The sequence below is a fragment of the Drosophila persimilis genome, unplaced genomic scaffold (assembly GCF_003286085.1).
Source record: "Drosophila persimilis strain 14011-0111.01,24,50 unplaced genomic scaffold, DperRS2 tig00000735-arrow-arrow-pilon, whole genome shotgun sequence".
Lineage (NCBI taxonomy): Eukaryota > Metazoa > Arthropoda > Insecta > Diptera > Drosophilidae > Drosophila > Drosophila persimilis.
The window spans coordinates 1,166,248-1,187,503 of NW_020825346.1; the positions used below are offsets into that span (position 1 = coordinate 1,166,248).

General features: G+C 50.9%; 6 protein-coding genes across 6 annotated transcripts; 1 reads left to right on the plus strand and 5 right to left on the minus strand.

The window, feature by feature from the left end:
• Window positions 1–2,265: 2,265 nt before the first annotated feature.
• LOC6599173 (putative vitellogenin receptor) lies at window positions 2,266–8,888 on the minus strand. Its single transcript, XM_002024328.2, has 5 exons — window positions 8,413–8,888; window positions 7,901–8,317; window positions 5,249–7,822; window positions 2,753–5,175; window positions 2,266–2,639 (listed from the first exon to the last, which is right to left on the minus strand). Exons 1-5 carry the CDS (start codon window positions 8,822–8,824, stop codon window positions 2,490–2,492), a joined length of 5,976 nt encoding a protein of 1,991 aa, XP_002024364.2. The 5' UTR covers window positions 8,825–8,888; the 3' UTR covers window positions 2,266–2,489.
• LOC6599174 lies at window positions 8,845–10,184 on the minus strand. Its single transcript, XM_002024329.2, has one exon. The coding sequence runs from the start codon at window positions 10,181–10,183 to the stop codon at window positions 9,152–9,154; it is 1,032 nt and encodes a 343-aa protein (XP_002024365.2). The 5' UTR covers window position 10,184; the 3' UTR covers window positions 8,845–9,151.
• Window positions 10,185–11,378: 1,194 nt separating this feature from the next.
• Window positions 11,379–11,883, plus strand: LOC6599175 (prisilkin-39; the record flags this gene model as incomplete). Its single annotated transcript, XM_026992504.1, has 1 exon — window positions 11,379–11,883. A coding segment is annotated over one exon (393 nt), but the record flags the coding sequence as incomplete, so codon positions are not given.
• A 3,095-nt stretch (window positions 11,884–14,978) lies between these two features.
• Window positions 14,979–16,018, minus strand: LOC113566514 (signaling mucin HKR1). The gene is made up of 2 exons (XM_026992520.1): window positions 15,935–16,018; window positions 14,979–15,869 (listed from the first exon to the last, which is right to left on the minus strand). The coding sequence occupies exons 1-2, from the start codon at window positions 16,016–16,018 to the stop codon at window positions 14,979–14,981; spliced, it is 975 nt and encodes a 324-aa protein (XP_026848321.1).
• A 1,809-nt stretch (window positions 16,019–17,827) lies between these two features.
• LOC6599176 lies at window positions 17,828–18,202 on the minus strand. The gene has a single exon (XM_002024331.1). The coding sequence runs from the start codon at window positions 18,200–18,202 to the stop codon at window positions 17,828–17,830; it is 375 nt and encodes a 124-aa protein (XP_002024367.1).
• A 1,466-nt stretch (window positions 18,203–19,668) lies between these two features.
• Window positions 19,669–21,078, minus strand: LOC6599177 (cuticle protein). The gene is made up of 2 exons (XM_026992521.1): window positions 21,070–21,078; window positions 19,669–20,799 (listed from the first exon to the last, which is right to left on the minus strand). The coding sequence occupies exons 1-2, from the start codon at window positions 21,076–21,078 to the stop codon at window positions 19,669–19,671; spliced, it is 1,140 nt and encodes a 379-aa protein (XP_026848322.1).
• Window positions 21,079–21,256: the final 178 nt, after the last annotated feature.

Here is a 21,256-nt window from a genome sequence, read left to right on the forward strand (position 1 = left end):
GTGTGAATGAGACGGCAAATGTTGATATTGATTAACCCTTAACAGGCCCGCGGGGTTTAAAATTTCCTTTTATAAATCAAAGAGGTGAAGTTTTTTTATAGTTTTATTTTAAATAATTTTTCATTTGCTGTTCATATGAACAGCAGCGACTTTCCAGTCAACTTTCTCAGTTTTGTTCGAACAGTCGAACACATCCCCAAAACAAAAAACAATAAACAATAAACAGCTAACAAAATTAAATAAACAACCATCAGACGTACATACATACATATGTCGCCGACTACAATTTGACCGTCCTCTCCCAAGAATCTCCCGAATGCACGAGTCTTCAAAGAAGTGGCCGCACTTCAGAGAAGTATTGCGCTGGGGCCCAGACGTGTCCCAGCTCTCGGAGCAGATGATGCAATTGGGAATGAGTACGCCAACGGTCTGCGCGGGACGGGATGCCACCTGCATTACGGTCGGCAAAATAGTCTCAAGGTCTGCTGATTTGGTCTGCTCCTCCAGTTGGGTAACGTGTGATATCTGTTCTTTCAGCTGCAACAAAAGTTCCCTTCGCTTTGAGGACATATCTCGGATCCTGTTGCGGTCCTGGTCCTGACGGACTCTGTGGAAGGTCGGATTTGTGCACCTCAACGGACGGGCAATGGTTCGGCTTCGAGGATTGAGTGTCCCGTGGTGGGTCCAGCTCTTCATTTGAATTTTTGCGATTCATTTTATTATTTTTGTGGGGATAATAAATACGCACGAATATCACAAATATCCGAAACTTGTCGAAACGAATTTGTAATAGGCTTTGATCCTCGCACGCAACAATGAGGGAAACTCTCGCTCTCCATGCCAATCCATTGCTCTCCCAGGAAGAAGAATGAGCCGATGTTCGGCTGAGAGAATCTGTTTAGATTTCGAACTCGTTTCGCTCTCGGGCTCATGACTCGACCATTCTGCTACTATCACTGTCCGTCTCCACCTATCAGACGCTCCCTCCCTCAATCTTTCTCGCTCACTCTCACCGGTCAGTGCCTGCATACGAGAGTGTGTAGGTGTGTAGCGTGCCTCTGCGATAACACCAGTCACATAGATACGAATTTCGCGCAACGTGCAAAGGGCCAGAGGCAAGTTGCATTCACACAGGGTGAAGCCATTACCAGAGGGTGCTCTTCCGCCAGCGTTTTACTGCGTCATCGGCCTTGGCAACGTTCTCCCACGGTTGGGAGCATAGAGCGGATACGCAATATAAGTATGTAATGAAATCGCATGAAAATAATCAAAAAAGAAGACCATAGAAACTATTCATCACCACCAATATACAGATACTTCCAAGTTTTTCCATGCATACGTTCATCAAACCCTTCTTTATGCTAAAATGGTGGCTACTTACGCGCATAATCCCTATACTCGGAGGAACGCTAAGGAGCGCTTTATAGATCTCTTTCGCACAATCTCACCATGTCAATCTTCACTCCTTCTGATTTGCCAAGACCAATAGGGAAGGCCGTTGAGCCCGTTATTGGATCCACTTGGGTGGATCCCGTGTTTCTTATGCGGTTTTTTACAAGGTATTACAGACGTTTCGATTGGTGTTACACTATTAGAGGGCATTAGACGTGTGCATATAAGTGTTAAGTCAGTTTAGCAAGTCGGGCATCTGTGTTGTGTGTGGTACAAGCAAATGGCTCCTTGATTCGGCGGCAGTAATCAATTTTTAGTGCACTGTTGCATTTTGCTGTTTCGGTATTGCAACCAAGTCATTGCCGTGACGTTTGGGTGAGTCCAAGTGGAAGTTACTCGACCATCCTGTGCATCCCTCGGACTGGCGTGGAGTTCTGAAGGGTCCGATGCCTCAACATGGCCCGATGGTGGCGGCGGGTTCGCTGAGGGCATGCTGATCGCCACCTGTAAAGAGATTGATTATTTTAGAGCCCGATCATGTAACGGGAAGTACCTCGTGTAGCGGATGACCGATGCTCGGGTAGTAGTATTTCTGGTAGTTATTACTCATATTGGCTTATTCGTCTATGAAATATTATCTGTCAAATGGTATCTGTCTGTGCCGCCAACTAGATTGATATTTTTTCAGTGCCTGATACATACTACACACATATTTCGCCAGGGAGCCCCCTTAGCGTTGCTCCGATCGACACAGAAAACCACAATGGAAAGTTTCAGGAAATGCAACATAAGCATTCGCTAACATTATCATTAATATCGTTGTATGATGAGGTGATCATTGTGCGAGAGACGCGTGGCGTAGAGAACATATGCTCGTATTGTGTGCGGTTTTATTCACTGGGAATGTACATGATTTGAGCAGATTTTCGATATATCTTATTATAGAATTACGTTTAACATACAAATTGAGGCACACAGAAACACTTAACATTATAATAAACTATGTTGAATAAATACAAAACAGTGTAGCACTTGGCAGCTAATGAACGAGTTTGAACTAAGAGTAGGAAGTCCTCCGGAGCTGGATAGTTGGCTATTTACGGCACAAGTCGTGCATTCGCATCATCGCCTGTGTAGTCTCCCCCGAAATGTCCGTTTGTGAGGGTATCATCGTCATTGTCTGCCACCAGAATGACCGGCACTCCTCCTGCTTTCCGTCCGTTGTCCAGCGTGTATAGTTCGCTTGCCTGCGGACGAGAGCGAGAGAGAGAGAGAGAGAGAGATATAGACGAAAGAGGGGAAGATTAGAATAGGATCAGTGAGGAAGGTCTTGCGAGCACCCCGGCTCTCAACCACTCACTCTGGAGTTTTCGAGTAGCATATCGGTAGCCATGTGGGAGCCGCTGGACGCCTGTTTCGGTCGTAGCAATCTCTGGAGAACATTCGGCATGCCAAATTGCTGAGCCGCGAACGAAGATGAGGCGCTGGTGGTGCCCGTCTCATTGCTGCTGTGGCTTGACGCCATCCCATCCATCCCGTTGACGATGGCTTCGTTCCTTTCATGGTCGAGGAACGCTTTGCTGCCAATCGTCGCCAGCGGATTCTGGAAATGGAGGTTAATGTTGAGATCCGTGTGGCCGCGCTGCCGCCACTGATAGTACATGTACCCAAGTCCTGCGGCCAGCGAGCCCATCACCAGCACCAGGAGTGCCATTAACCACCAGTGGAATGTGGACTGCGGCCTCTCCTGCCTGCTGGCCCCCACCTCCAGCTCGTTCATGGAGCCATGAGGGCACTGTTCGCCCTCGGCCACCACCTGGTTGCCGCACATGCACTCGTAGCCGTAGTCGGCCAGGATACACATCCCATGGCATTGCGAGTGGTGGCACGGATTGGACTCTGGCATCGGCTGCCTCGATCTTCCGGCCACCACAATATCCTGGGCATTGAGCACATTCAGATTGATGGACTTGCAGATCCGCTCCCCGTACAGTCGACACCGCACCGCCTCCTTGGAGCCGAGATTGACGATGTACGCGTGATTCTCGTAGATGCTCAGCCCCGAGGGCTGTTTCAGGGCATTGGACTTCTGGAGCATCATCTCGGGCCGGCGATGTGGCCCCGTACCGGACCTTGTCCTATAGCTGATCCTCTCGAGCGTGCGGCTGTGCATATCCAGGTAGTATAGCTGCTGCTGATGCGGATCGAGGGCCAGGGCCGTCATATAGCTGTCTTTTTTGTGCAGCATAAGCTCCTTGTGGCTGCCATCGAGACGGGCCACATGCAGCTCGGCGCTGGCATGCCCAAAGCCCTCCAATCGCATGGCAATGTAGAAGAGTCGCCCATGGTAGCCGTCGATGGCCAGGTGCCTCAGATGCATGTGTGTCTTCACCTGGAGAATGCGGCCGCACATGCGAGCCGGGAAACTGCACGCGTAGATCTCCTGCGAGGCACTACCACCGGCCAGGACATACACGTTGCCGGTGGCCCAGTCGACGGCCACTTTGGTGGGCGATGGCACCGCCAGGGCACGCACAATAAAGCGCCGACGCATATCTACCTGATAGACGACACCCTGCTCCTCGCTGGAGAAGTAGCCCATCTGCCGTTCCATGTCCACATCGAAGCCATCGATGCGCGAGTCATTGGCCGACCAGGCCACCTGCAGCATCATCGGCTGCTCGCTGAGATTCCTCACTTCGTTGTAGCTGCTAAAGAGTAGCGTGGCGCCCGCCTGGAGGCTCTTGCAGCTGACCCGATCCTGGCGCAGCATAAAGTCCGCATGGCATTGGCACTGGTAGCCCCCGAGGGTGTTCTCACAGATCTGGGCGCACGGCTGGCCGTCCAGGCACTCGTTTACATCCACACAGCTCCGTTGATCCGTGTCCAGACGATATCCGTCGAAGCAGGAGCACACAGCACCCGCGGGTGTGGCACGACACTTGTGCTGGCACACAGGACGTCCGCCGCCGGCGGAGGCTCGGCAGGCCGTCGCACATTGCGGCCCCTCGTCGCTGCCATTCTGGCAGTCGGGGAAACTGTTGCACACGCGCGACATGTCCACGCACTCCCCATCCTGACAGTCGAATAGATGGGGACGGCAGGCACGGCTCGCCGTGGTCCAGGGTTTGCTCAGTGTCTGGTTCTGAATCTTGTCGCAGGCTTCTTCATCGCTGCCATCGAGACAGTCTCTGGCGCGGTCGCAGTGGAACTCCTTGCGGATGCACTGCTTCCCGGTGCGGCACTGGAACTCATTGATGCTGCACATATCCCCACAATCGGCCTCGTCCTCGCCGCGAGGGCACTCGGCGGTGCCGTTGCAGCGCACTGCCGGATCGAGGCAAAGCTTCAGGTTGCTGGTACACTGATAGAGCAGGGATCCACAGGAGATGTTTGCCTTGGCATGGGCCTCTGATCCGCAGTTGAGCTCATCCGAGAGATCCCCACAATCGTTGTGGCCATCGCAGACCAGTCGCCTGTCCAGACACTGTCCCAACAGGCACCGATGCATATCCGGCGGACATCGGCGATGTCCGCACTTGTCGTGCTCGTCTGAGGCATCACTGCAGTCGATCCGGCCATCGCACTCCCAGCTGGCGGCTATGCAGGCCCCATTGCTGCACTGGAACATCCCCTGATCGCAGTTGGCGGGGGAGTCGCACTTGGCCTTGTCCTCGTCCGTGTTGTCGCCGCAATCGTTTTTGCCATCGCACATGAGGCTCTGGTCCACGCACTTGCCATTGTCGCAGGCCAGCTGATGGACGTGGCAGCTCCTGGTTTTGTCTGGGAAAGAGAGAGAGAGAGAGGGAAGGAGATAAATATGCGAATGGGGAGGGGATTGGCATTCACACTTTACCAAACTGCAAACAATGCTGCTCATCGGAATTGTCGGGGCAGTCCTTGTGGCCATCGCAACGCTTGTCCTTGTCCACACAGGCTTCGGCATTGTGGCAGGCGAACTGCCTGGGGCCGCACATGACCTTGGGCTTGTGCTTGTGCCCCTCCTCGTCGCAGTCCTGCTCATCGGAACGATCCACACAGTCCTGCCGTCCGTTGCAGCGATGGGCCAGGGTCAGGCACTCGCCGGAACTGCGGCAACGGAACTCACAGTCGAGGGCCTCCAGGCACGACCGATTGCTGGCATCGCGATACACAAAACCCACGGGACAGAGGCAGGTGGCGGCCAGTTGGCCCACGCCCACACAGATGTGCGAGCAGCCGCCGTTCTGATGCTGGCAGGGATGCTGCTGCTGCTCTTCCCTGTCGGTCGAAGGCGGCGCACTGGAGGCCAGAGCAAGACGCCAGGGGGCTGCCTCCATGAACATGGAGTGTCCGTTGGTGTCGCCTGAGCCCCGTGTCGGCACCACATCGATCCGCTTGCGGGGACCCATGTTGCTCTTGTGGGCCCAGTAAATGGATGACGATCCCAGTTCGCTCCAAAACAGATCCTGATGCACCAGGGCCAGGCTGTAGGGCCGTCGCAGCTTGCTGCGGAACGTCATCGACTGTGTCTGGCGATAGTCCGTGTAGCTGATCATCCCCATATCGCTGTCCGACCAGTAGAGCGTATGCTGGTCGTGATCGGTGGCCATCTTGATGTCGTCATCGCCCAGCTCCTCCTCGAACACATGCGTCGGCGAACCCTTGCCGCTCAGCGGCAGCCTATCGATGTGTGTGTGCCTGCGCGCCTTGAGGGCCACATACAGATACCCCTCAGCGGGCATCACACTCAGTCCAATGGGGGATTCTTGGCCAGCAAAGAAGCGGATGAGCGCCCGGTGTCGGGTGTGAAAGGAGTACAGCTCCACAACGCGACGCTCGGCATCGGACCAGTACAGATTCTGGCTGAGATGATCGAAGGCCAAAGCACTCACATTGCCCAGATTCGAATGGATCAGGGTCCTCAGGCGTCCTTGTCCCAGTCCCGGTTGATACTCCGCAATCATTCGGCGCTCATTGTCCGCGATGATCAGGGTGCCATTGACGCTGTTGTACACCATCTCGCTGATGACAATGTCCAAGGCATGGGAGGCACTCACCACATGCCTGCCAAAGGCCGTGTGCTCGATCTCCAGCAGGAACTGGCCCACGCCCACAAACAGTCGCTGCCTCTTCACCGTCTGCATGCAACGCTGCTGATCGGGCGCCAGTCGCATACCGTCCGGACAGGCGCAGCTGCGGCCGCCCACCTCTGGTTCGGCCAGGAGGCACAGGTGCGAGCATTTGGATGTGGCGCAGGCATTGGGGGTCTGCGGCTGCTTGGCCGAATGATAGATATGCACCGCATAGATAGTCCGATCTTTGGCCAGGACTCGGTGTTGCTTGCCGGAGTACTTGTGGCAGGCGTGGATGCTCTTGGTGCCCCAGTCCGACCAGTACAGCTGATCCTCGTACACGGCCAGGCCGTACGGATGCTTCAGCATGCCATCGAGTACGGTGCGACGACCGGTGCCGTCGGGTCGGACCGTCTGGACACTCCCGAGCTTGGCGTCCACCCAGTAGATCCTTTGCTGGTGCATATCCAAGGCGATGCCGTTCGGCCAGTGTATGTTTTCGCTGACAATCGGCGTGGAGCGCTTCCCATCCATGGAGGCGCGCACAATCATGGGCTTTACGCCCCAATCGGTCCAGAACATTTGTCCTCGCTGCGGCCACAACGCCAGTCCGCGCGGCTGGTGCACATCCTCCGTCACGAGGACGACACAGTTGAGAGCATCGTGGGAGCAGACTGCAATGTGTCGCATCACATTATCCGAAAAGTAGATGTTCTGCGTGAGCCAGTCAACTGCCAGATCCTCGGGGGCATCGAGGCCGGAGGTGAGCAGGATCTCGGCATGGGTGCCGTCCGCATTGGCCTTGACAATGCTCTCAGCCTCGTTCTGAATGTTGGTCCAGTAGATGTGGCTACCATCGTACGCAACGCCAATCACTTTGCTCAGATTCCCGGCCACCTGGTAGACGTGGTTCCTGCTGCCCAGGTGCATGCCCATGACGTTCATTTGGGTGGTGTAGAGCAGCAGGGGGTGCTCGCTGCCATGAGTGTTCGTCGCTCGACAAGTGCGATTATCCTTGGCCAGCAGGTAGCCAGGATCGCAGCTGCACCGATAGCCGCCGGAGGTGTTCTCACAGCTCTGGCTGCACAGTTCTGACTCGCGCTCCTGGCACTCGTCAATGTCCTCGCATTTGTTCTGGAACTTGGCCAGCCGGAAGCCCGCAGGACAATAGCACTGCGCACCATCGGTGGGCATCATGTGGCAGGTGGCGCCCGCTGGGCACGACTTGGCGCTGCAATCGGGCTTGCTGTTACAGGTCTCGTACTCATCGCTACCATCCGAACAGTCGCTGTGGCCGTCACACACTTTGGCCAGCTCCAAACAATGCTCCTTGTTGCGGCACATGAACTTTCCCATCTCCGGCTGGCAGAGATCCACTAAGAGACAAAACAAATACAGATAGATACGTGAATACAGGACACACTATAGAGTGTCTTAGTGTGGTGAAATCTTACCGCAACCATGCTCGTCGCTGCCATCACCACAGTCGTCGACGCCGTCGCAGAGCCACTGTTTTCGCTGCAGGCAGCGACCATTGGGGCAGAGATGACCCTTGCAGCTGGCCTGGGATTCCTTGCAGCCGTCCAGCTCGTCGGAGCTGTCCGCACAGTCCGATTTGCCGTCGCACTGGAACTCGATGGGAATACAGCTGCGATCCCGCTGGCACATGTACTCGCTGGCGCTGCAATTACGCGGCAGCTTGCGGAAGCTGCCAAAGCGCGAGGACATTCCTAAAATGCCAGAGGGACAATTGATTTCGTCCTCACCGTTGGGGCAGTTGTCGATGCCGTTGCATTTTAGTTCTGCTGCCAGGCAGGCTCCATGTGGCTGGGCGCACGGGAACCAATGCGGTTCCCGGCACAGCTTGTAGTCTGCAACGAAAGTGAGGTTAGGTTGAGCCAATGCCATCGGTGGTCTGATGGGAGGGGAGGGGCGGGGTTGGAAAATGGCGTTTGAGCCGCCCTACCGCAATCCAATTCATCTGTGGCATCGGTGCAGTCGCTTCGTGCGTCACACATCTTCGCTTGTAAGATGCAGCTACCGTCTCTGCACTGGAATTGATCTTCATCGCACCGCGTGTTCGCTGGTCCCGACGCGGCGGCAGCAAGCGCACAGAAAATGAGCAGCAACACTGCCAGACGGCACCACCAAAGTGGGCGGCGGGACACTTGGGGGAGCCCATGGCCTCCATAACGTTTCCTTCGCACATTATCGGAACTATTGTCGGTGCTCCCGTTCCCGTTGCATACGGTCGTTGTGTGAGAGGTTAGGTTGAGCATTGGCCAATCGCTGGTGAGCATAGTGCGTCCACGCCCATATATTTCACTCCCCTGATGCTGCGAACAGGTGCCCTCTGTGGTCTCCTTCACCACGCACATTCAACACAAACTTAAAACGATTTACTTTTCACACTTTATTCACGTGAGAGAACATACAGAAAACGAAAAAATAAATTCAACAAAAATTGTGGCTTGCAGCTTGGAAGGCCGAAAGAGAATTGAACGAGCAAATTCTTTCCAGCCCGCGGATCACGCCATCATCATCCAGTCCATGGAACGGACCCGTTAGAATAGTGTGAGCGCTGTAGACGGAAATACCAAATGTTTTGCGTACGGCGTTTTAACATAATCTTAAAGTTACAACATAAGAAATAAACAAATTAACTGATTTTCACATCTATGTATGGGATTAACTAATTTCCACATCTATGTATGTGGGCGTGGTCCCTGCTGATACTGTCGGAGCATCTCATCGACGACTTGCTGCAATATTTTCGTACCCTCCACCTGGGGCGGCTCCATAATCCTATCCAGCAGCTCCAAACTGAATAGCGGCTGGATTAAATTCCTCTTCATGGCAAACGCCGGCATCTTGATGTCGAACCGACGGCAGCTATACTTTTCCAACAGGGGCGGTACGCTAATCTGATTCTCTACGATTTCATCGTCGGGCAAATCATCCCAATGGTAATAGTTGGCAAGGTCTTCCTCATCTTCTTCTTCATCGTGTATGTCCCTCTCTTTGGCCGGTATTGAGCCTGGCTTCGGTGTCTTCTTTGCAGTCGTTTTGCATTTGCGTTTCGGGGGTGCTGGTGAAAGTTGACTTTGATTCCACTCGGGCTTGCGTTCGTCCAGTTCGTATTTCTGCTTCCAAACCAAACGCACCTTGCGGAGCGATCTGAGCTCTGCGCTCGACAGATCAGTCAGATTATTATAAAGGCTCGATATAACATTCTCAATGACGTCCGTGGCGAAGGCGCGTGATTCGAGTATCCATTTCCCCTCCTGCTCCTCCTGTTTGATGGTCGGCTTCCTCTTTCGCGATGGACGCGAGGTGGTCGGATCGGTCTCTTGTTGTGACGCCTTATCTGTGTGCTCTGTTTTCAGCCGTTTCAGCTCCGAGGCTGTCACCTTCCTTATGTTTCTTGGAACTGCATCCGTTCCCTTCTTTTTTCTATTTTTTTCAATTGCCCCTTTCGTTAAGTATAGTGGAACGGCCGCCGGGGCCTCCTTTTTTATAGTTTTTTGAACTGCCTCCGCTGCATTTAATCGTATGTACTCTTGGATATCTGATGATTTCCTGTTCATAGCAATTGACGGCATGGCCCGTATCGTCGCTACCGCGGAATTTTCTTTATTTCGCTCTTTCGTTAAGTTTAGTGGAACGTCCGCCGACATTTCCAGAATTTCTGAAAAGTTTGACGCTGGCTGGTTGCAATATTTTCTCTTTCCCGGCATTTTAAGCGTCCTTTTAATTTTAAGCTTTTTTGCCTACCAGTGTGACCGCGGATTATATACCGTCCGACCCTCCGAAATATACCAAAATATACCGTTTCATTTTAAAAATATACCGTAACCATACTGATTTTGATATTCCGTGGAATATTACTAGCTATGCTATCTAGATCTATCAGCCCTGCCCACATAATTGTATCCTATTGCTGAATAAATTTTCTACACTCTGATCAAAGCTCGATCAACTGACTCTGCAGATGTAGCAGCGCAGGGTGGCAGCACTCTTGATAGAAATTGAAATTTAAATTCAAAGGGATTGGATTGCAGAGAAACAAGCAGCAATTAATCATTTTGCCGTGATGTCATGCACATCCACTGCCAGTTCACATGACATGTAGACAGCGCAGGCGATTGCAATGCGAAACCGAAACCAAAACCCATCTGCCCCAAACTCAATGACCCATTGCAACAATTAATAACGGTCGGACCCCCTGGTACCTGGGCAGCTTGGGATTTATGAGCGACGGCATATAAACAAGACCAAAGCGTTTTAGCCGGCGCGACCGCCAGATGTCGTAAACAAAAAAAAAACAAAAACCAAAACCAGAAGAGAGCATTTAAAGCAATATATCTAAATTGTACGAGTATAATTAAGGAAAGAGAGCGCAAGCGCAAACGCGACAATGTTTGAAGCTCCAGCGTTTCACACGCCGTTGGGGGCGTGCCTCAGTAATAAAAAAACCAACAAAACACCAACAAAAATACTCCATATGGCACAGTAGACGTGGTTTTCCCATTGCTAACCAATTTGGGGACGGATGACTGTCGTCGTGGGAGACACGACGACAACCACCGAAAAACATGATGAACATTTCTAAGCATTTTGAGCATTTGAGTCTTCTGTCCGGTTAACCGCCCGCCCGCCCGTTCGTTGAGTAATGGGCCATGTCCGCCGACATGCCGGGGCAAGGCGTTAAAATTAGTTGTAAAAAAATACATATCTGGGTGCATAATATAATTCAGTCTTAGAAGCGTATAAAAAGTAGAGCCAGCAGCAGAATCGGCAACAGTTTTTCGACGGCATCCATTCAGTGCATACAGCCAATCCCTACGAATCCTCTTAAAGCAATACCATGGCAAGTAGTCGACTTCCTTCATTGTGTTCGCAATACCACGGAAAAATCTAAGATTTCTTTGAAACTTCTCCACACAGAACTCCATCGCTGTGCTCGTCATCGTTGCTGCGTCTCTGGCCCTGTGTAACGCCGATGTCTCCCACCTGTCGCGCAGCTATTTGCCCCCCCAGAGCATTGGATACAACGGTGGATACAATGGCTATTCGGGCGGCTATAACACGGGCTACTCCTCGTATCCAACAACGTACTCGACCGGTGGCTACTACTCCGGCTCCGGTTCAACCTATGGCTCTCCTCTGATCTCGTCCAGCTACAAAAGCTATGCGGTGCCACAGTACAATGCTTATGCAGCGCCCTCGCGCACATATCTGCCGGCGGACACAGGCTACTCCGGGTACTCCGGCTACAATGGCCTGGACACCAAATACGCCAGCAACGGAGGGTATGTCTACTAGATGCACCGCATCCATGGACCAAGAATTGGAGGGCAGTAATCCACTAGCGTTGCAAAACACTCCGAAGAGCATATTAACCTTTTTTTTTCTGCTATAATAAATAAAAAAAGTTCATCCATTAAAAATTATATACACAATCGAGAAATAATTATCTCCAAACGGATTCTAAGATTGCAATAACTCTGTGTGATCTTCGTTTTTTAATTTAGATCCAACCCCTCGTCGTTCTCAGTTCAACGAGGACGCTAATCATTGGAGAGTCGAGAGATGATCAGCGAGAGGAGGCAGGCAGCAACGATTCGGCATAGAATCTGACGAGCTGTGCCATGAACATGCAGGTCAGATAGCTGTTAGATTATTATGAGAGGAAAATTATAACTAAAATTAATAGAGGAAGGGAATTAGTGGTGAATATAATGTGGTAGAGGGTATTAAAATCCGAGCATAAGACCATAAACGGTTCATACAAGGAATAATTTGATCTACAAAGTGGAAGGGACAACGATATATAGTTTCCAGTGAATCTAATAGTAATCGTAAAGTTTATGCGCCCCAACAGATCAGGGCTATCTACGTCACCCTTGATCAAGTTGTGCCTATAAATCACACCAAGCATTTTTCTACGATTAACTAAGGATGGAAGGCCTATTAATATCAATCTTCTAGAGTAAGATGGCATATACGGTCATTTTCAGGAGGGTCTGTAGAGATTCCGTATTTTGTGTTCCTTTGTCGGCAAAACAGACAATACGCGCAATCCTCACGGCTAACGAGTAGATGCGAAAGCAGGTAGGTTAGGTTAGGTTAGGTTGAGGCGGCTGCCGGGCTCGCTCGGAGCCCGTCACACTTAGGCCGGTTTCGGCCCGTTGTGATACCGCATAGGATCATTTCCTTCCTGCGTTGTGAGACTTCCTGTCAGCAATTATCCCATCCAGATGCTCTCACAAAGTTCGCTATCCTTCTGGGACATAGTTTGGACATCTCTGAGATGTCGTGTAGAAAGGCTGAGCCCAGGTGTTGTAGCCTTCTTCTGCTGAGAGCCGGGCAGGAGCAGAACAGATGTTCCACTGTCTCCTCCTCTTCCTCGTCTCTACAGCTGCGACAAAAATCGTTATGTGGGGCCCCCAGCCTGTTAGCGTGAGTGCCTATTAGCCAGTGTCCCGTGAGGGAACGAGTGACTACGCTGCACCTTTTCCTGCTTAACTTGAGGAGCTCGGAGGTGCGCTTCATGTCCATGGTCGGCCATGTTTGCCGAGTTGTGCGACATCGTGGCACTGTTTGCCACATATCGTTTTTTAGTCGCTTGTATTGCTCCCTTATGATGAGCTTACAGGTGGCCATTGGCATACAGATATCCTCCTTGTCTTGGAGAAGGGGGATTGTAGTGCCAGATCTGGCCAGCTCGTCCGCTATACAGTTGCCCTCGATGTCCCGGTGGCCCGGGACCCAAATTAGGCTAATAGCAAATTGCTGAGCCATCTCGTGTAGAGATTTGCGGCAGTCTGCCACGGTGGCCGAGTTCGAGGAAATCGCGCTTAGCGATTTGATCGCAGCTTGGCTGTCGCTATAAATGTTTAGCTTGGTTGCCGTGACGGCAGCCGCTTGTAGGCAGTCTAGTGCCTCCCTGATTGCTATGACTTCCGCTTGAAAGACACTGCAATGATCTGGGAGTCTGAAGGAATGCCTTATGTTTAGCTGTTCAGAGTAGATTCCCCCTCCGACTCTGTCGTCCAGCTTTGATCCATCTGTGAAGATGCTTATGGCCCCTTCAGGGCCTGGGAGTCCCTCGAGCCATTCGTCTCTATGAGGGATGATTGTGTCGAAGGGAGTGTCTGTATACTCTCTTGGAACTTGGTAGTCTGTTTTTGAGGGGACAGTACTGCTATTTAATATGGCTGAGTGACCTATGCACTGTGTCACCCATTGATCTGAGTCTCTTAGACGTATTGCTGCTGCTTCTGCCCGTTCCTTTCCTGCGAGTTCAAGGCTCTGTAGGCATAGGATGGCATTTAGCGCATCATTTGGGGTGGTGCGGAGAGCTCCGCTGATGCATAGGGCGGCAGTCCGCTGGACTTTGCCCAGTTGCTTGGTGATCGCCCTTTTTGATAGGGCTGGCCACCACACCGTAACTCCGTAGAGTAGTATTGGTCTAACTATAGCTTGATATATCCATTGGACTATGCTTGGGATCATACCCCATCTTAGCCCAATAGCTTTTTTGCATGTATAGAGTGCAGTCATTGCCTTTTTCACTCTGTCTTTGACATTCAGGTTCCAGTTAAGCTTCTTGTCAATTACCAACCCTAAGTAACTGGCACTGTCGCTAAAGGAGAGCCTGCATCCTTGTAGTATTGGAGGGTTGAGGGGCGGGACCTTGTATTTATTTGTGAATAACACGAGTTCCGTTTTTGAGGGATTTACTCCCAGACCGCGCGATTTCGTCCAGTCCGACAGTTGCGCTAGCTTTGTGGACATTAAGTCGCACAGTGTTTGGGGGTATTTCCCCGAGAAAATAATCGCAACGTCATCCGCATAGGCCACGACTTTGCAGCCCCCCCCCTCCAGGTCCCATAGAATCTTGTTGACTGCTATGTTCCACAGAAGAGGAGACAGGACACCACCTTGCGGGGTGCCTCTGTTGACATACCTTGACTGGGCGGATCAATGAGCATCACCAAGTGACGGTCCACCCCCAGGTCAGTCAGGGCTTCTGTAATGGCACCCGGTACAACGTTGTTAAAAGCTCCCTCAATGTCGAGAAATGCTATGAGTGAGTACTCTTTGTGATGCAGAGATTTCTCTACCGCAGAGATCACTTCATGAAGAGCCGTTTCCGTGGATTTTCCTTTCCGGTAGGCATGCTGTGCGTCTGACAGCAACTGAGGGTGTATAGTTGTCCTCAGTTGCGAAAGCAGGTAAGAATCAGCTAATTTCGTGGGCGGGGGCCGTCTTCTAGGCATACTATCTGCAGTGGGAGTTCGATGGCAACTCATCGATATGTACATTATGAGTGCGGTGCATCCAAGATCAGAATACTAATTGGATTCTACTTGAGCCATAAGGAGTGGCATCCTAGGGAGGAAATGGCGGATAGGATTATTAAATCAATCACTTTATTTCCATTGATACAAAAACAAAAGAAGGAGTTGGATATAATCGTTCGGTTAGTATCTTGAATCGGTACTACCGATACCATTTGAGATCCGTTTAATGCTTCAGGCGGTATTCATAGCCACCGTTGGAGGCATAGCGAGTGGCTCCGGAGTGGCCATGTCCGTAGCTGCTGCTGCCCGACGAGAAGGACGAGGAGTGGCCTCCAGCTCCATAGCCCGAGCGGGATGCATAGCGAGCCGGTGCCGAGTAGCTGACATGGGAGACAGCTGCTGGGGCGGAATATCCCCCACTCGATCCGTGTGAGTATCCGTGCGAGACGGCTGGCGCGGAGTAGCTTCTGTGGGACACGGCCGGTGCGGAGTAGGACGAGCCAGCACTGGAGTAGCTGCTGTGGGATGCAGCTGGAGCCAAGTACTGTCTGGATGGGGCAGCCACGGGAGCGGAGTAGCTTGTATGGGAGGCAGCAGGCGCCGAGTAGCTGCTGTGGGAGGCAACTGGGGCGGAGTAGCTGCTGTAGGACACGGCCGGAGCGGAGTAGGATGAGCCAGCACTGGAGTAGCTGCTGTGGGAGGCGGCTGGAGCGGAGTAGCTGCTGTGGGAGGCGGCTGGGGCGAGGTACTGCCTAGATGGAGCGGCCATAGGGGCGGAGTAGCTAGTGTGGCTGGCGGCCGGAACGGAGTAGCTGCTGCTGCGGGAAATAGCCGGGGCCGAGTAGCTACTGTGCGAAACGGCCGGAGCAGAGTAGCTGCTGCTGTGGGAGACGGCCGCTGGCGCCAGATACTGGCGTGACGGAGCCGCTGCCGCGTGCGATCGGGTCGCATATGTGGCCGAGGGGGCTGCGTAATGGCCGGTGGAGCTGGAGGCGGCCGTGTTGTAAGTGCTGTGGGCATTGGCCTGGGGTGGCAGGTACGAGCTGCCCAAAGGACTGGCCATGGCCAGAGAGGTCACGGCAAGCAACACAGCGGTGCAGGCCACAAAGGAGTGCTGTCAAAGAACGGATTGGATTGAGTCTCTGGTGGATCTGGAGATCTGCTGCATAGAATATTTACCATGATGATTTGACAGATGGGTGGTGGTTGGTAGTTGGGTGCTTCCCGTGAGCTGGGAACTGGAACTGATGCCAGTGGTGGCATGAGCCGACACTTTTATAGAGACACCGAACAAAAGGTGTGTGCGAGTAAAAATCTTAAATCGACGCACAAACAAAAGAGGTGAACCGAGGCAAAAAAGAAAAGATGGATAGATGGAAAGATAGATAGATCCGAAGTACGAGTACGAGTAGAAGCAAAACAATATTTTAGAACGAAACGAGCCGAACAAAACGGATTGGAATGGCGCTACGACAAGAGCTGATGACTAGAGCTTCGGTGGCCGGCCACTGGATAGTTACACTGTGCAACAAGTTCGGATTCTGATGATACATACAAACATATGCAATGCATGTATCTACGACTAATCTAATTACAGTATTTATCAAAAAAACCAGCATCCTGCTCTTTCTCTCTACCAGAAAATCAAATAGAGAGTGTAATGATTCGATATTATTCCATCTAATAAGAACTGTCCGAACGAAGCGAATACCGAATCCTACCGAATCGATTCGCTTGCTTGTTCATGCAGGGCTCTGGTACATACATAGATACATATGTGTATATGTATCAGATGTTTGTTACTAGTGCCTTAAATATAATACATCTTGTAGCCCTGGGATATAGCACTTCCCGTTAGAGTTTCATTTGGAACGTATCTTACGAGTACATTGGCCCAAAAATTGTGCTGTCCAGTGTTGATGAAGAATGGCGCGATTGGAGGATGTCGTTGAGTCTATTTATTTGAGCGTTTATTTTTAGCCATGTCCATTTCGGAAGTCACCGACGCAGAAGCCTCGAAAGTGTAATTAATGATGCGCTTTATAGCTGGCTGGCTGGCGAGAGTTCGCGAAAGAGCAAAAATACCCAAAGCATCAGCAGCAGCAGACTTTGAGATTCCCGAGATCGTGAACGTGAAACAAGTAATCCAATTCAATCCAATCCAATCGTTAACGGATCGCATCGACTCACAGAGAGCCCCCATGCAGCACTGACACTGACACTGGGCCGACAACAGCCCGCGTCTAAAGGCGACGATTACTCACAATACACATTAATTATAATAAACACCATACATCGTAGACGTACGTATCTGGCCTGGCTTAATAGTCGCCTCTCGGGCCTCTCCTCCCATCATTCTGCATCAGCCGTCAGTTCTCGAAAGCCAATTGTTTATACCTTTTGCGTGAGCTTATATAATTAAAACAGAAGGCTAAGAAGAGATGAACAGCAAAAATGGGGGAATTAACAGCAAATCCAATAACAAATATTAACCAAGAAAGAAAGCTTATTTTTAGGCGGATCCGAAGCCTCAAATACTCTGGCTGATTCATCAAGAGATTCGATTAGATATATACTCGTACATATTATGGATGGGATGGTAATAACATTTTATAGTAAGATGCAGAAAACTACTAATAAAAGAACAACTAGGGGGCAATCCACCTGCTTCGCTTCGCTCGCCCCTATATGAGTCAAATATTGAGACCTCGTCGTCGTCGAGAAATGTACTTGGGAAGGGAATCGTTTCTAAAGTGTCAAAAATTGCTATATAATTTGAGAGACAATCTATAGATTATAGATCTATATCGAGGGATACACTATGGACATCTGTGCGCTATAGAGTATCCATTTAAGAGATATAATACTTCACAGTTTTCGGCTTTCGTTGTGCGTAATGGAATAATGGTTTTGGGATTGCGATCAGTTCTCTTGTAGCTTCGAAAGTGAATGGATGCTGGGATGCTGGGTTCCCATGCCCCAAATAAGAATCAATGCAGAAGAGTTGCTTTTGAGTTTGTATTAAAGAACATCGTATCGTATTACTTATATATACTCGTAACTAGGGGCGGTCTACTCCTTGGCCTGGCTATTTTTCAGCAAGTCCTTGGCATATGCCACAAAAAGGATGTTGTGCTTGCTGGCTATGGGCTTGCGGCTCTCCTCATCATGCCTCACATGAACGCTCTGCGAGCCAAGGTTAATGCTGCCAACTATCTGTCCCGGCTTGATGTAATAGTTCTGGCCCAACGCGATCGGACGGTGTTCGGTGATGCGCTGATAGATCATCGGCTCTGCCTCCTCTTCGATGATGAGTTTCGGTCTGACTGTGGTTGGAACTGCTTCTCCTGCAGCGGCTGCGAGTGGATGTGGCTGTGGCTGGGACAGGACTGGCATCATCGTCGTCAGGCAGATGGAGAGTGCCACAAGGAATACCATGGAATGCATGACGGTATTGTTCCTTGGGCTCTTATGTAATATGTGTTTTTGCGTCTGCGGGCACTGCCTCAATGCGGTTCTGTTTTCGGTCTGCTGCATTCTTATATATATCCTCAGATGGGATTCTGGTCAGCATTCTGGTGCACCAGGAAGATCACTTGCTCTCTCAGGGCTGCGCCTTTTGTTCAGTTCGCTGTGAACTCTTTTGGATCTTCGTTTTTATTGTATTTCTTACCTTTTTGTGCGAGTTTTGCATTGTCCGTTTTGGTCATAACAAGTTTTGGACATTAACCCGATTTCGATTTCGCACTAACAGATACTGTTTATATATGATTATGTATATATATACATATATGTATATATATGTAATGCACACGCGATATATCCATTCACAGCCAAAAGATGCAAATTTTCAGCTGAATATATGCACATGTATTTGCTGCATACGGGTATATCCAGTCGTACATATATGGGGGGCACTTGCCTGACGATAGCCACACACACAGATACTCGAATGTTTTTGGTTTGCTCTGTTTGCGGATTGCTCTTTGAGTTATTCGGTTCGATTTGTATAATTAATAAGTTTCTCTAATGGCAAATAAATGTTTGGAAAATGTATTTATTGTTTTTATTTGCTATACTTATGGATATCTAATTAGTTTCGTTGAGGTGTCTATCTATCCATAATGATGTTGAGCCACAGTGGCATAAACTAGGAACGGCATGGTTAATTTTTTTATAAGCTCATTTTGAGAAATAAAAAACGGTTTATGCTGTTTTTGCAGTCAGAAGAAACACATATGAATGGAACTTATGTACTTTAAAAGCTCGCAGCAATGTGCGACCAGCCATAGGCTTCGAAGCACTCCAGGGAAACCTGAATTTACTAATAGGGTGACGTCGTCACCACATCTGCTCTCTTTCGAGGGTCTATCCGTTCGTCAAACGTGCAGAGCGTATTACGTTCGCTATCTCTTTTTAGCGCTTGTCTCTCCGAGAGCCGAGAGAGCGAGTTGAAACAAAAGGGATGGACCTTCACCACATCGGACGACGTCACCTCACAACGTGAACTTATAAAATATTGGTCATAGAAGAAATCGGTTGTTGTTCCAGACTCTTTGGTTAGGATCCGTTAATATACGACCATATAAGGGCCTACCAGCAGAATTTTGTGGACCATGGACCATCTTCTTAATAGGCATTTAGTCAAGTGTATAGGACAGAGTCTGCTGGAGTCGGAATCTGGTGCGTTTCTGGTATGCCCAATTTCCTTATTTCACATTACTTACAAAAAAGTCCTTTCGTTTCTAAAAAATCCCGTTGGAGCTTTGCATTCGTAGGAATGATCATACGATTGCTGCCATTTAAACATATTCTACAATTCGTTGAAAAAAAATACGTTGAAAAGCTCGATTATTTGATTTCGATTTATAAAAAAAAAGTGCTCGCATTATGACAAGATTCGGGTTCAGTGTCTAATAGACATATCCACCGTTAGTGCCGTAGGTGGTGTCGATGCCAGAGTATCCGCTGACCACGGCTGGAGCGCGGTAGGTGGATACGGCAGGCGCCGAGTAGGTGGATACGGCAGGTGCCGAGTAGGTGGACACAGCTGGAGCGGTGTAGGAGGACACGGCTGGGGCTGAGTAGGTCTTTACAACAGCGGGAGCAGTGTAGGAAGTCACGGATGGCGCGGAGTAGGTCTTCACGACAGCGGGAGCAGTGTAGGAGGTCACGGCTGGGGCTGAGTAGGTCTTCGTGTAAGAAGTCACGGCTGGGGCGGAATAGCTCTTCACCACAGCTGGAGCGGTGTAGGAGGAGACGGCTGGGGCTGAGTAGGTCTTCACAACAGCAGGAGCAGTGTAGGAAGTCACGGCTGGCGCGGAGTAGGTCTTCACGACAGCGGGAGCAGTGTAGGAGGTCACGGCTGGGGCTGAGTAGGTCTTCGTGTAAGAAGTCACGGCTGGGGCGGAATAGCTCTTCACCACAGCGGGAGCAGTGTAGGAAGTCACGGCTGGCGCGGAGTAGGTCTTCACAACAGCGGGAGCAGTGTAGGAGGTCACGGCTGGGGCTGAGTAGGTCTTCGTGTAAGAAGTCACGGCTGGGGCGGAATAGCTCCTCACCACAGCGGGAGCAGTGTAGGAAGTCACGGCTGGCGCGGAGTAGGTCTTCACCACAGCGGGAGCAGTGTAGGAAGTCACGGCTGGGGCAGTGTAGGTCTTCGTGTAGGAAGTCACAGCTGGGGCAGAGTAGGTCTTGGTCACCACGGGGGCGGAGTACGAGGCAGCAGCAACAGCGGCGGGCTGGGCGTAGGTCTCCTCAGCGGCGGTCTCGGCGTATGACTCGGCAGGAGCGGCATACGACTCGCTGTTGTAAGTGGCGGCAGGAGCAACATACGACTCGCTGTCGTCTGTGGAAGATGCGGCTTCCGCTGGGGCGGAGTAGGACTCTGAGGCAAAGGAGGCGGACTCGGCGGGAGCCGACTGGTAGGACTCGTAGCTGGTAGAGGCGGCGCCAGAGCGGGGCGGCAGGTAGGTGTTGCTCAGGTGGCTGACATCGGCCGAGGCCAGGGCCACGAGGGCGAGCGAGAGGACGGCGAAGAGTTGCTGGAGAAGAGTCGCAGAGAAGCTACGGTTAGGAGAGGACCGTGGACGGGAAGAGTGCTGCTGGGGCTTACCATGTTACTGGGACCGAAGACGGGAGATTACTAGCTGAATGTCACAGATCGGAAGATATTTATAGGCGAAATTTTAACCAACTTGATATACGAATGTCAAAAGGCGCCTGGACCGAGAACCAGAACAAATGCGAGAGGTTTGTGAATACAAAAGACCATAAACTATATCGCCTATACTCGGGCACACATACATACATACCTGTCCCATGGCTTCTATTTGCCATATGTATACCCGAAAATAAAAGAGAAATAATAATAATGAAACATTTCGTCTGAATTAAGTTTCCATTCTCCTCCGCTGGCGATGACTCGCCAAGCTCATTAGCCGCCCATAATATTCCAAATTCTGTCCGAATTCTGTAGGGAAGAGAAGAGCGAGACGCGGC